Source organism: Rhincodon typus, chromosome 8 (assembly GCF_021869965.1).
Source record: "Rhincodon typus isolate 14 chromosome 8, sRhiTyp1.1, whole genome shotgun sequence".
Taxonomy (NCBI): domain Eukaryota; kingdom Metazoa; phylum Chordata; class Chondrichthyes; order Orectolobiformes; family Rhincodontidae; genus Rhincodon; species Rhincodon typus.
The window spans coordinates 6,227,361-6,241,958 of record NC_063339.1 but is presented as its reverse complement, the minus strand read 5'-3'; the positions used below and the strand labels follow the sequence as shown (position 1 = coordinate 6,241,958).

General features: G+C 39.4%; 1 protein-coding gene across 2 annotated transcripts in view; it reads right to left on the bottom strand.

The window, feature by feature from the left end:
- LOC125483731 (ribosomal protein S6 kinase alpha-5-like) overlaps positions 1-14,598 on the bottom strand; it is a 123,367-nt gene that overhangs the window by 12,480 nt on the left and 96,289 nt on the right. Inside the window, exon 3 of one of the 2 annotated variants that reach the window (XM_048600221.1) lies at positions 3,640-3,858. In XM_048600221.1, the coding sequence (XP_048456178.1) occupies positions 3,640-3,858 (219 nt within the window). Of the gene's footprint in view, positions 1-931; positions 3,859-14,598 lie in introns of those variants that run through there. The other variant, XM_048600220.1, reaches the window with a different exon arrangement.

The window sequence follows — 14,598 nt, the reverse complement described above, 5'->3', positions numbered from 1 at the left end:
TAATGAGATTTGGTGACCCACTATGTCACTGATTTCCAGAGTATTGCTGAGAAATCCATGCCACCCCTCCCACCTCAGTTATGCTCTCTTTCACCCTTTTCTGTGGGTCAGAAGATATAAAAGTTTGAATACACATATGAACAGATTCAAGAACAGCTCCTTCCCCGCTGTTATCAGACTTTTGAATGGACTTCTCAAGTGTTAATTCTGATCTCTCTATCTTCTCTGCAACTGTAACACTGTACTCTGCACTTTGTGCTGCTACCCTGATGTACTTTGTGTGGTACAATCTGCCTGTATAACACACAAAACAACACTTTTCATTACATCTCAGTACATGTGACAACAATAAATTAATTAATCAATTCTACAATTTGATCTTCTTTATTGGGTGCCATCATAAAGACATGGCTATAAGAAGGTAAAGACCAGAACCTGAAAATTCATTGTTAAAAGACATTTTGAAAGAACAGGAAGCTAGGCAAAGGTAGAGGGCTAGTTCTATTAATTAAGGCTGGTATTGATACAATACAGAGAGATGTAGTAGTTTGGATAGAAATAAGAAATAACAAAGGCAAGAAGTCAGTTGTAAGGTTAATTCCTAACAGCAAACATACTGGTACATTTGGTTAGGAAACTGGTCAGTAGATAAAGCAGGAGAGTGGCAGATATTTAAAGAGATATTTCGGAATACACAAAAAATACATTCCAATTAAAAAGATTCTAAAGGAAGGATGCTAAAAATAGCATCAAACTGGAATAAAAAGCCATACGATTCCATAAAGATTGAACAGAAGAACAGCAAAGAATTAATAAAAGACTAATAAGGCAAAATTGGATTATGAGAGAGGTCCAGCTAGAAATGTAAAAAAAAGCAAGAGTTTTATAGATATTGAAATAAACAGTAAGTAAACTGAATATTGGTCTTACAGAGAATGTTTGGGGAATTAATAATCAAAAATTGGAAAATGACAAGTGAATCGAACAGATGTCGTGTTTCACTGTACAGAACACAAATAAAATTCCAGAAATAACCGAATCAAAATGTGAAAGGGAGCAAGGAACTCAGGACAACTTACTCAGCATATTTTCCCTCTTTATTGGAATGGTTTTACTAAAACCTAACAAGTCCTTTAACCCTGATGAGCCTCAACCTAGGGTGTTAAAAGAAGTGGCCACATTGATTTTAATTTTCCAAAATTCTTCCGATTCCAGAAAGGTCCCATCAGATTGAAAGATAGCAAATGTGACTCCTGTATCCAAGAAAGGAAGGAGATGAGGGGCACAAATCAGAGAAACATAAGCTAGTTAGTCTAACATCTATCATCACGAAATGCTGGAAACCATTGGGTTTATAACCAAGGTTATAAAAAGGCACTCAGAAATCTTAATGCAATAATGTATATTCAACATGATTTTGAGAAAGAGAAATCATGTTTGACTGGTTTATTGCAGTTCTTTGAGGAAGTAACAAGCAAAAGGGAAACAGTGCATGTACTATACTTATATTTTCAGAGGCATTTGAGAATTAAAAGGTTATTACACAAAACAAGAGCTCATAGTATAAGAGATAACATGGCATGGAGAGAGAATTACTATCTATGGAGAGAGGATTGTTTGGGTAATAGGAAACAGAGCTTGTATATAAATGGTGATTTTCTGGCTGGTAGGATGTGATGAGTACCCAACAAGAAGATCAGGGCTTCAGTTAGTTACAATGCATGTATGTACGACTTGTGACAAGATGCATGGTCGATAAATTTGCTTGATAATATAAGGATACGTAGGAAAGTAAGTTGTGAAAGAGCTTAAGGAGTCTGCGAAGTGCCATAAGTTAAGTGAGTGAGTAATATTTGGCAGACAAAATATAATGTGAGTAAATGCAAACTTGTCCACTTTGGCAGAAGGAATAGAAAACCAGTATATCATTTATCCTAGCACAAGTTCAAACAGGTTAGTATACAGTTGCAGTAAATGATTAGAAAGGCAAACAGAACGTTGTCGTTTCTCCAAGGAGAATGGAATATAAAAGTAAAGAAGCTTTACTATAGTTTTATAGAACTTCAGTGAGACCACATTTAGAGTACTATGTACAATCTTTAAGAAAGAATGAAAATGTAAATGAATCTTAAGAGAAAGCTCACTTAACTGATACATGGGATGGGAAGGATGTTGTCTTATGAGGAAAGATTGAACAGGCTGGGCCTATATCCAATGGAGTTGAGAACAATGAGCGGTGATTTTATTAATACGTTTAAAGATCCTTTGGGGACTTGACAAGATGCTGAAAGGTAGTTTCACTTGTGAGAAAAACTATGACTAGGAGGAATTCCTATTAAAGGAGCAGAAAAGGAGGAATGCTCTTCTCTTGGAGATAGTAGGAACTGAAGATGCTGGAGAATCTGAGATAACAAGGTGTAGAGCTGGATGAACACAGCAGGCCAAGCAGCATCAGAGGAACATGAAAGCTGCCGTTTCGGGCCTCAACCCTTCTTCAGAAAATAACAAGCTCTACACCTTGTTATCTCAATGTTCTTCTCTTAGCAGTTCATGAAACTTCGGACTCTTTCCCAGAGATTAGTGGAGGCAGGGTTACTGAATACTTTTATGGCAATGGTAGGCAGATTCTTGATTAACAAGGGAGTCAAAGGACATTGGAGGTTGGGGGAACGTGGACTTGAGGCCACAATAAGATCAAACACGATCTTATGAAATGGCTGGGCAGGCTGAGGGGCTGAATGGTATGCTTCTAATTCATAACTTCACAAAATGACTGTGCACTTTAACCAGCAATTTAAAAAAAAAATCACCATTAATATCAAGTTAAATCAAATACCAGACAACAATGTCATTATGGAGAAGGAAAAAGAACAAATATCACATTGGTGGCATAAGGAAATAAATCTACAGTTGCTTTATAAACAGATCTCATTTATAAAAACAAAACAAATGTTGCTTACAGTATGAATTATTGTGATAAACTGACCTTTGCACTCTGACATGTACCTGTTTCACAAGGAAAGTAAGTAACTGCAGTCAGACTTTATAAGGTTGTGCTATTATTGGAGATCACTTGACTAGAACAACAATAACATTAAAACTAGATCATGTTGTACTGTGATCCTGGAAGACAAATTCAGTCCATCAATCATTTATTGAGTTTATACAGCAAATAATAAAGCCATACAGGCCAGGAAATTTCAGGTTAGGCTGTAATCAGTGTTCAACTGGAGGATCACAGACAACACAATTTGCCTCAAACTTGTATTTGGTGCCGCTTCTGTGGGGATGTGAGAAATGGGTACAGAAAACAAGCAAAGTTCCCACTGCTGACATCCATATAACAATCTCTTCTGGATGTGTGCATGTTGGGTAAGATCACAAACTGGGTTATTTAATAGTTTGCAAACATTCACTAAAGGCTCCTCTTAAGTAACAATCAACTGGGTGAGATACCAGTGACATTAGTGAAATTGCACCTTTATTTATTGTATTGAATTTTCATTCATTGGGCATTGTTGGCAAGCTCAGTATTTATTACCCATCTCCACTATCCTATAAATAAGTAAACACCTTCAGTAGAAGAACAGGAGGAGAACTAGCAAGTTTAAGAAAAGTAAAATCTATTTGTGATGTTACCTAAAATAAGATGGAGTTTTGTATCTGTCTGAAAAGCATAATGTAATGTGACAAGGAAAGGTGATTGTCGAATGTGTTCCAATACTTGACGCTCTGTCCTGGTGTGCTCTGCAGTCTTTGCTTTTTGAACTATTGTTGCCTTCTTCAGCACCTTCATGGCAAAAAGCTTTCCGGTGTCGTGACCACTGATTTTCCTCACAAGAAATACTTTTCCATAAGCTAGAAACAGAAGAAAAGGCAGAGATATAAAGAACATACACCAAATTAATGCTTGCAATGAAATACTGTTCATAGAGTCATACAGCATGGAAACAGACCCTTCGGTCCAATTAGTCCATGCTGACCATGTTCCCAAACTTAACTAATCCCCACCTGCCTGCGTTTGGCCCATATCCCTCCAAACCTTTCCTATTCATGTATGTCTTTTAACATTGTAACTGTACCTGCATCCACCACTTCCTCTGGCAGTTCATTCCACACACTAACCACTCTGCGTTAAAAAAGTTTCCCCTCACATCCTTGTTAAATCTTTCTCCTCTCATCTTAAAAATATGCCCCCTAGTTTTGAACTCCCCCACCTTAGGGAAAAGACCTTTGCTATTCACCTTATCTATGTCTCTCATGATTTTATAAACCTCTACAAATCGCCCCTCAACCTCCTACGTTCCAGTGAAAAGAGTCCCAGCCTACCTTTATAGCTCAAACCCTCCATTCTTGGCAATATCCTGGTAAATCTTCTCTCAACACTCTCCTGTTTAATAACATCTTTCCTGTAATAAAGTGACCAGAATTGCATTCAGAAGTCCAGAAGAGGCCTCACCAATGTCCTGTACAACCTTAACATGACATCTCAACTCCATACACAATGGTACAAATGGATCTCATCTTCTCCTTGCCCACCTCCTTGCCTTTGTGATCACTTCCAACCTGTTACATCTTTTTCCAGCTCTGTTGAAAGATCTTGAGACTGAAGGGAAGTAAGGCATTCAGCCTTTCAAGCATCGATCAACTTGATCATTGACATCAACTTGAGCATTAACTCTGTTTCATTCTTCACAGATACTACCAGATCTGTTGAATATTTCCATCATTTATTGCTATTGTTTATATTTCCAACAACTGCAGTGTTTTGCTTTCATTTTATTGTTCTATGAAACTGTCTTAAATGCAATTAATCTAATTAGTCCAGAATGTATGAAATGTAAAGTTCGCCACAATTATTGCATTGCCTTTATAAGTTCCTCCTCTTCCTTGATTTCTACTTTGCCTAAAGTTATAGTTACATTTGAGGGCCTATAAACTACTCCCACCAGTGTGCTTAGCCACTTCTATTTCACATATCTGTAGCAACCGGAATGAAGTCAGCCAAGTGGACATCGTAGAATACGAGTTCCCTGATTGGGGCTGTTAATCTGGTCCAATCAGGGAGCCCTGGCTGACAGATACAAACAGGAGTGTCGGGGTTCCATACACTCTAGGAGCTGGCTCTGAGCTAGCTGGGTCAGCATCATGTACTATGCACATACAAATAACAGGTGAATTAGTGACGGGGTACTGGCCTCCATGGAGTTATTTCAATATCCATTGATTCAGGTTGTTTCCTGATCTCTCAAGCCATGTTTATTCTGTATGACTGTCTGCATATTGCATATCACTTTTTAATCAGGGTTACCACCCCACTATTAGTTCCCAACTGTGCTATTAGATCAAACATATTTAGCTTTATATGTGTCACTAATTTATCTACCTTAGGAATGTTTTGCATATTCAAACAAATACCTTAAAACTTTTTGGTATATACCTTGATTTATCCTTATTCAATAATGAAATATTCACGCTAAACTCTGTCTTTTCCGGGCCCATTCTACTCATCTTCACCAACTTGTGAAACTAATTCATGTACTTGACTTACTTCTTCAGATTTAATGAATTATTTCAAGTGAAATGTGGAAATTCCACCTTTAGTTTCAAAACAATTTATTTAATTTTCTGGGGCACAAGTTCCAACATAGTTTAAATGTAACCTGTTCCAGTAGAACAGGTCCCTCTTTCCCCACTACTGATGCCAGTACTCCATGACCTAAACCTTCATCTCCCAAATCACTAGGGACAGGATACTATAGCAAAGGAACCAAAACAGAAAGAGTTCAGCCATGTGCATTTCAAGAGAGCAAGGTGAAACTAAACATAGAATCATACAACCGTTACAATGTGGAAACAGGCCATTCAGCCCTTCATGTCCACAGCAACCCTCCGAAGAGCATCCCACCCGGACAGACCACCCTGTATTTCTCATGGATAATCCACCTAGCCTGCACATCCTTGGATACTATGGCAATTTAGCATGGCCAATCAACTTAACCTGCACATCTTTGAACTTTTGGAGGAAACTGGAGCAACCAAAGGAAACCCACACAGACACAGGGAGAATGTGCAAACTCCACACAGTCGCCTGAGGATGAAATCAAATGCGGGTTCCTGCCACTTTAAGGTAGCAATGCTAACCACTGAGCCGCCCCCAAGAAAGCTCTCTATTTTTATGCTAGGTATATTGTAGATGAGACAGATGAGTTCAGGGCAATTGATTGATACATGGAATTAAGTTACTATTGCTATCATAGGGATGTGACAACACAACATTACAGGGTGTAGGATCTTCAGGCAAGACAATTATGGTATTATTAATTAAATAGTCAGTTCCTACAGTAAGAAGGAAGAGTACTTGGAAGGATCTTCAAATGAGGCTTTGCAGGTAGAGCTTAGGAATAAAAAAAAGAGCAATCACATTGTTATTACGGTATCATAGGCCTCCAAACAGTCAGTAAGCAAAAGAGGAGCAGATCTATACACACTGAGGTGTCAAAATAATACTAATACGGTACTTACATTAGACGATTTCAACTTGACAAACAGCAACTGGGATACACATAGCATAAAGGGGTTAGAAGGGATAGATTTCTTGAGTTGCATTCAGAACAGTTCAACATGTAGAATGTCCAACAAGGGATGGTGCAGTACTGACCTAATTCTGGCGAACAAAGGTGGACAAGTTTTCAAGGTGACAATGGAATGAGTGTTGGATTAGTGGAAGGTAGATTTTATTCAAATAAGGCAGGATTTGGTTAAAGTTTACTGGAAACAGCTACTTATAGGAAAATATACAACAGAGCAGTGAGGGAGGCGGGGTGAGGTGCTCAAAAAGGAAATGGGAAGAGTACAGTCCAAACATGGTCCTTTTAGGGTGAGATGTATCAGCAACAAGCCAAGAGGACCCTGGATATCTAGAAATATTCAGGACTTCATAAGGAAAACAAAAAGAGGCTTTTAGCAGATATGGAAGGAGCAAAACAATGGAGGGCCTAGTGGGGTATTGAATGTGCAAGGGGGGAACATAAGAAAGCAATTAGGAGAGCAAAGAGGGGGCATGAAGACATATTGGTGGAAATATATTAGGGGAAAAAGGGTAACCAGGAAAAGAGTAGGGCCCAGTAGGGACCAAGAGGGCATTCTGTACTTGGAGTTGGAAGACATTGGTACTTCTGTCTTCAATGTGGAAAAGGAGGAAGTAGGTGTGGAATTCAGGAAGAGGGACTGAGAGGTTCTTGAGCAGTTTGACATAGGGAGTGAGGAGGTGTTAAAAGTTTTGGCGCGCTTAAAAGTGGCTAAACCCCCAGGTGTGGATGAGTTGTATCCTTGGCTGCTGTGGAAGATGAGAGAGGAAATAACAGGGGCTCTGACCCAGATCTTTAATTCCTCTTTCACCATAGGGGAGGTGCCAGAGGACTGGAGGACAGCTAATATGGTTCCACTTTTCAACAAAGGTGTTAGAGATAATCCAAGGAATTACAGATCAGTGAGTCTCACATCAGTGGTAGGGAAATTCTTGCGGAAAATTCCGAAGGGGAGAATTAATCTTCACTTAGATAGGCAAGATTTGATCAAGAATGGTCAGCATGGCTTTGTCAGAGAGAGGTCATGACTAACAAATTTGATAGAATTTTTTCAAGGTGGTGATCAGGTGTGTACATGAGGATACTACAGTTGACATAGTTGTATGGATTTCAGCAAAGGCTTTGATATGGTCCACATAGGAGACTGATAAAGAAGATAACAACACATAAGATTCAGGGTAACTTGGCAAGGTGGATCTAAAAGTGGCTTACTAGAAGAAGATGGTGGTGGAAGGTTGTTTGTGTGACAGGAAGCTGGTGCCCAGTGGCATACCACGGGGAACAGTGCTGGGTCTCTTATTGCTTACAATATATATTACCGATATACATGAGATTGTAAGGGGAATGATAAATAGGTTACAGAAGACACAAAGATTGGCCGAGCTGTTAACAGTGAGGATGAAGGTCTTAGGTTACACAAAGACATAGACTGGTCAGATGGCATTTAACCGTGGTCAGATGGGCAGATTAATGGCAGATGGAATTTAACTCTGACAAGTGTGTGGTGATGTACTTTAGAAAAAGTGACAAGGAATGGGAGCGCTCAATGAATAGCAGGGCATTAGGAACTCAGAGTAACAGTGCTTGTCCACAAATCCCTGAAGGCAACAGGACAGGTTAATTAGGTAGTTAAGACAACATATAGGATACCTGCCTTTATCAGTTAACGGTATAAATTATAATAGCAGGGAGGTTATATCGGTGCTGTACAAAACTTTAGTTAGGCCACACCTGGAGCGTTATGTGCAGTTCGCATTGCCTCACTACTGCAAGGAGATTCACCAGAATGCTGTTAGCATTGGAGTATTTTAGCTATGAAGAGAGGCTGTATAGGCTTCGGTTGTTTTCTTTAGAGCAAAGGCGGCTGAGGAGCACCTGATTGAGGTATATAAGATTATAAGGGCCATGGACAGGGTTGATATGAAGCAGCTGTTCCCTTTCATTAAGTGTCAATAACAAAGGGGCATAATTTTATCGTGAAGGGTAGGATGTTGAGAGGGGATTTGAGGAAAGGTTTTTGCACCCAGTGGGTAGTGAGAATCTAGAATGCACTGCCTGAGAGAGGATTGAAGGCAAGAAAACACGACCTTTAAAAAGTACATGGTTGAGCAGTTGAAATGTCACAACATTCAAGGCTATGGACCGAGTACTAGAAAGTAGGATTAATTTAGATAGGTCAGTGCAGAATTGATGCAGCGAAGAGCTTTTGCTATGCTGTATGATTATGACTCTTTGAACCACACTCTTTGCCAATTTACATGGAATTAAGGTTTTTGAAGTTTCTGTGTACAAATTGGCTGCCATGTTTCCCACAATAAAATTGTAACAACATTGTAAAAGTACTTAATTGGCTGTAACATGCTTAGGAATGTCCTGTGGTCATGAAGGATGCTCTATAAATGCAAGTCTTACTTTGAGTTATTAGAAACATTCTTAATTATAGTACTGGGTAGGCAACACAGCCTTTGGGACTTTTGATCACAGCAGCAAGAACCTTATCTATTTCCTATATCGTAATAACCACTGCCACCAACACATTTCTTTTTGTTTTGACCACTACCTCCTTCAGTCACCTCTTGTACCATGGAGATCAATTGCCCATTCTCCTGCAGTGCTTCTTCTGATCCACACAGGTAGCAAGTTCCTTGTGCTGGCTCTGAAGGTTCAAACCTCTCTACTACTGCATCCTGGATTCCACAATTGCCCAATTGGTCCCTCCCACCCCTCTCCAAATCCAAACTAACACCTAATTTAAGGATTGAGAGTAGCCCCGGGATCAAAGCATTCTGATAACTTTCCCCTACCTGATACATCATGATGTCTGGAGCTCAGCATCTAACTCAACAACTCTGTGCTGAAGATCCTCCAGTTAGAGATAGCTACTGGTTGCTCCCAATCCCTAAACACTGCATTTACAACACATCACCTGCCATGTCAACTCTAACTTTTACAGATATAATTGGTAATTTATAATCAAGCCTCTCCATCTGACCTACAGGTGCAAAGAAGAATAGCATGTTCAACTCTACAGCCAACATTAATTAGCAGACAAAAAAAACAGATGATATGTTTGATCTAACTTGGAACAGGAATTGAGAACTCACCCATAGAACCATTTTCACATTGTACTAAAAACAGGAATTTATGTTTCTGCTGTGAAAGTACTTTGCTGAGAAGGGTGAACAACAGCTGTGAATTGAGGAAGCTACAAGATTGTAGGAATGTTGATTATTTAAAAGATTCATGCTAAGCCAAGTCTGAAAACAGGAAGAACACCCAAAACGAAGTGAAATAAAAAAAGCTGAATTCTGAAGTAGTGAAGCATCAACAAAAACAATAGCTTGCCTTTACATAGCGCCTTAACATATTAAAACATCCTAAAATGTTGCACAGGAGCTTCACGAAATTCTCTATACATTAAAGATCACTTTAGTGTTGTGGGGTGAGTGAGGGGTAGGTTTTTGCCTTCCCTATGGTCAGTGTGGGAGTGGGAGGCATCACTTAATCAGGCAGTAAATCCCTAATTCCACTCAGAATAAGTATGTAGCAAAAAGGCTAATGAATTACTTTTCCCTGCCACTGCAAATTGAGGTCAAGTGGGAGTTAAATGGCCTAATATCCACCGGTATTAACCCCTTAGGATGGCTGAAGAGGGTCAGTGAATCAGTTACGTTAACTCTGCTTTCTCTCCTCAGATGCTGCCAGACTTACTGAGTTTTTCCAGCAATTTATGTTTTTGTAACACAAACACTTATCAGGTTTTGACTATAACACATGTTGTGGCTTTTTTCCACTGGAGCATTGGAGGCTGAGGGGTGACCTTATTGAAGTTTATAAAATCATGAGGGGCATTGCCAAAGCCTTTTTCCGAGGGTAGGGTTTCCAAAATTAGGGGGCATAGGTTTAAGGTGAGAAGGGAAAGATCAAAAAAGGGCCTGAGGTGTAACTTTTTCATGTAGAGGGTGGTGTGTGTATGGAACAAGCTGCCAGATGAAGTGGTGGAGATGGGTACAATTACAACATTTAAAAGGCATCTGGATAGGTATATGAATAGGAAGGCTTTAGAGGGATATGGGCCAAATGCTGGCAAATGGGACCAGTTCAGTTTGGGATGTCTGGTTGCCCCCAATAAGTTGGATTAAGAGTCTGTTTCTGTGCTGTATAACTCCATAAAATGTTGAGCGTTGATGGTGTTTTTACTCATCCACTATTCTAGTACAGCTGACATATGTATTGTAGACAGAGGACAAATTTTGAGGAATCAAGAGGTAATTAACTCGCCAAACAATTCCTGGTCCATGAACTGCCCTTGTAGCTATGGTATTTATATGTCTCATTCAGTTCAGTTTCTGGTAAATGGCAACACCAGGATATTGATAGTGGTATGGACCAGACCAAACGTTCTCAAAATATGTTAAGAAGATAGCCCAACCCTTTCTTATTTTTAAAGGCAATTGTGTTCCAGATACAATCTGATTGATCAGACTACCAGACTTGAAGCAAAACACATTTTATTCTTACATGATAGTTAAAATACAAAGGAGAGAAGGCCTGGAATGACTTATTGGAAAACTTAACACAATAATAGATAATTTAACTACTAAACAGCAACTGTATCATCCCACAAACACACACTTGGCAAAGGCAAATTCAGTAAAATAGTTTGTCTCACATGCAACTCTACAATTCAGGAGAAAAAGAAAACATGAAGAGAAAACTGAGAGTGAGAGAGAGAGAGAGAGAGAGAGAGAGAGAAAGAGAGAGAGCGAGAGATTGATAGAGAGAGAACTCAAGCATTTTGCTGTCGCAGAGAGAGATGTATAGCGGCTTCCAAACTCCAACGACTACTGAAAGTTAAAATAAAATTGAGGTTCTATGGGAGCTTGACCCTACCCTTTCATGTTGCTTCTATTGTTCCAACGCTAATAAAAAACCCAAGGCCTCACAAGCTGTTTACATTATTGGCTTGGAACACACCACTCGTCACCTCTGTTTCAAACTCTCTTCATAAAAGAAAGGGCAGAATACACCTCTTAAATCCATACTATCATCGCAATAGTGGGTGATTCAGTGATGGTAATGCCACTGAATATTAAGGGGAGGTAATTAGATTCTCTCTTGTTGGTGATGGTCATTTCTGGCACTTGTGACCAGAATGTTACTTGCCTCTTGAGCCCATGCCTGAAAGTTAACTAGGCCTTGCTGGTAAATACCTGGACCTGATTCAAGATCTGACGACGTTCAGGCCTGATCATTTTACACCCTTTAATTTTCCCTTTGCTGGCTGTGCCTAAAGCTTTTGTTTTTGTACTATATGCTACCTCCTTGATTTATTTTATATTTTCTTTGGTTGAGGAAAAGCCTTTCCTCCTGGAAAGTCCAGGACTTCATAAAAAGTATACAGGTAAAATGAAAATTAGGAAAGCATGAAAGAATTTTGGTAATCAAGGAAAATGCAAGTTTTTTTTATGAATACACACAAACAGCAAGATGATAGCTTATTGCAGAATAAAAAGGGAGCCTGTCGTTGGAGGCTCAAGAAGTGGTCATAGTTTTTAGTGAATTCTTTGTGCCTGTCTTTACAGAGAAGCGGACAATACAGACATCATAGTGGATATAATGTCAGAGTCAGACAACTACCACTATGACAGTTTTTTTTAAATGTGGGAGGAAAAGATAGATCAAGTAATTGCAGATTTGGCGGCCTAACCTCCGTGGTAGATAAATTATTCTAAAGAATTCTAAGGGATACTATAAGTTGCTATTCAGAAAGGCATGAATCAATCAAGTACAGTCAGCATACATTTATTAATAATTGGTTTGTGTCTGATGAACTGGCAAGAAGTTTTTGAGGCGGTAATAACAGAGGTTCAATGAGTATAGTGCTTTTGAAGAAGTCAACATGAATTTTCGTGACGCTCTTAACAAGGTCCTACATGACACTGCCTGGAAAAGTAAAAACCATTGAACCCAAGGGAAGTGGTACATTGAATCTAAAATTGGCATAGTGGGAGGAAAGGATAATGGTCAGAGGTTTCAATGTGACTGGAAAGCTGCTTCTAATGGGATCCTACAGGGCACCCAATTCGGAAGTTAAAAAAAATTGACAGGGTAGCTTTTCTTAAGGAAAAGAAAGCTGTCGACTGCAGCCAAATATGAATAGATGGTCATGTGGTTTAAATCGGCAAACCAAATTCAATTTGGAGAAATGTGAGGTAATTATTTTCAGGAAAGCAAGTAATCAAAAGAAGTATACAATGAGTGACTGCAATGGGGAAGTACAAAAGCAAGTGCAAGAACAAAAGCACTTTGGATTATAATGTCCATAAATCTCTGAACGTAGCAGCACAGGTGGATGGAAGAACACATAGAATGAAAAGGGTTATGCTGGAACAATATAAAGCACTTGACAGGCCTTGTCTTGAGTAATATTTACTGTATGAATAATACAACTGAATTATTCATTAAATTAAAACAAAGAACTGTGGACGCTGGGTATCTGAAACAAAAACAGAAAGTGTTGGAAAAACCCATCAGGTCTGGTAGTGTCTGTGGAAAAAAAAAAATGAGTTGATGATGCAAGTCCAATGACCCATCGTCAGAACTGAAAGCAACTGGGAATTGGTGATATTTACGTTGATGACTGGAGGAATGGAGAGGGGTGAGTTAAATAGATGGAGATTATGCAAGAGAGAGAGAGAGAGAGAGAGAGAGAGAGAGAGAGGAGAGAGAGACAGACAGACAGAGACAGAGGGGGTGGTGAGGGTTAAAAGAGAAAAAAAGGAGAAACAGAGAAAGGGATTGCTGATGATATGCTGGGAGAGAGATAAATGTTCAAAGTGTCAGCAGTAGAAAATGAATTGGCTATGCTGGAAGCAACCCATACAGAACAGGACCTGGGGCGTTGGCGTAGGTAACAAACATGGAGACAGGTATTCACACTCTGAAATTGTTAAACTTGAAGCTGAGTCCTGAGTGCTGTAAAGGTACCTAGGCAGAAGATGAGGTGCTGGAGAAATTCAATAGTTCTGAGACAGAAATTTTGGCATTGGAGCATGGTGGTGTGTAAAAGTGGCAGGCAAGTGGAAGGTTGGGATCATTTTTTTTTTTAAACAGAGCGGAGGTGTTCCGCAAAGTGGTAACCCAATACAAATTATTCTACTGCATAGATGAGGGAGAGCCAGTACATGTAGTGTATTTGGATTTTCAGAAGGCTTTTGATAAGTTCCCCCATAAGAAGTCAGTGGGAAAGTTAAAGCACAGAGTTAATATACTGGCATGGATTGAGGATTGGGTGACAGATGGGAAACACAGAAGAAAATAAATGGGTCTTTTTCCAAGTGGCAGGCGGTGACTAGTTGGGTACCACAATGATCAGTGCTTTGACCCCAGCTATTCACAATATGTAAATAGATGACCTGATTCAGGGGTCCAAAAGCAACATTTCCAAGATGTTTTTCCTCTTCCATGGGACGTCGCCATTGTTGGCCATGACAGCATTTATTGCCCATCCCTAACTGCCGAGACCAGTAGTTAAGAGTCAATCACATTGCTGATAGTCTGGATCACACGTAGGCCAGACCAGGTAAGGACAGGAGATTTCCTTCCCTGTAGGACCTTAGTTTTTCCAAAAATCGACATTGGTTTGATGATCACTATTAGTCTTAATTCCAGATTTGTTTTTACAGAATGCAAATTCCACCATCTGCTGTGGAGGGGGGCAATTCTAACCAGGGTCCCCAGAACATTACCTGAATGTCTAGATAATAGTCTTGTGATAATACTACGATACTACCACCATAGGAAAGTTTGTTGATGACATGAAAATGTGTAAGATTGTGAGTAGTGAAGAGGATGCAAGGAGACTTCAAGATGATCTAGACAACTCAAGTGAACGGGCAAACACGTGGCAGATGAAGTACAACATGGCAAATATGAAGTTATACACTTGAGTGGAAAAAACAGAACAGTATTACCAAAATAGTAATTTATTGGGAATTGGGGATGT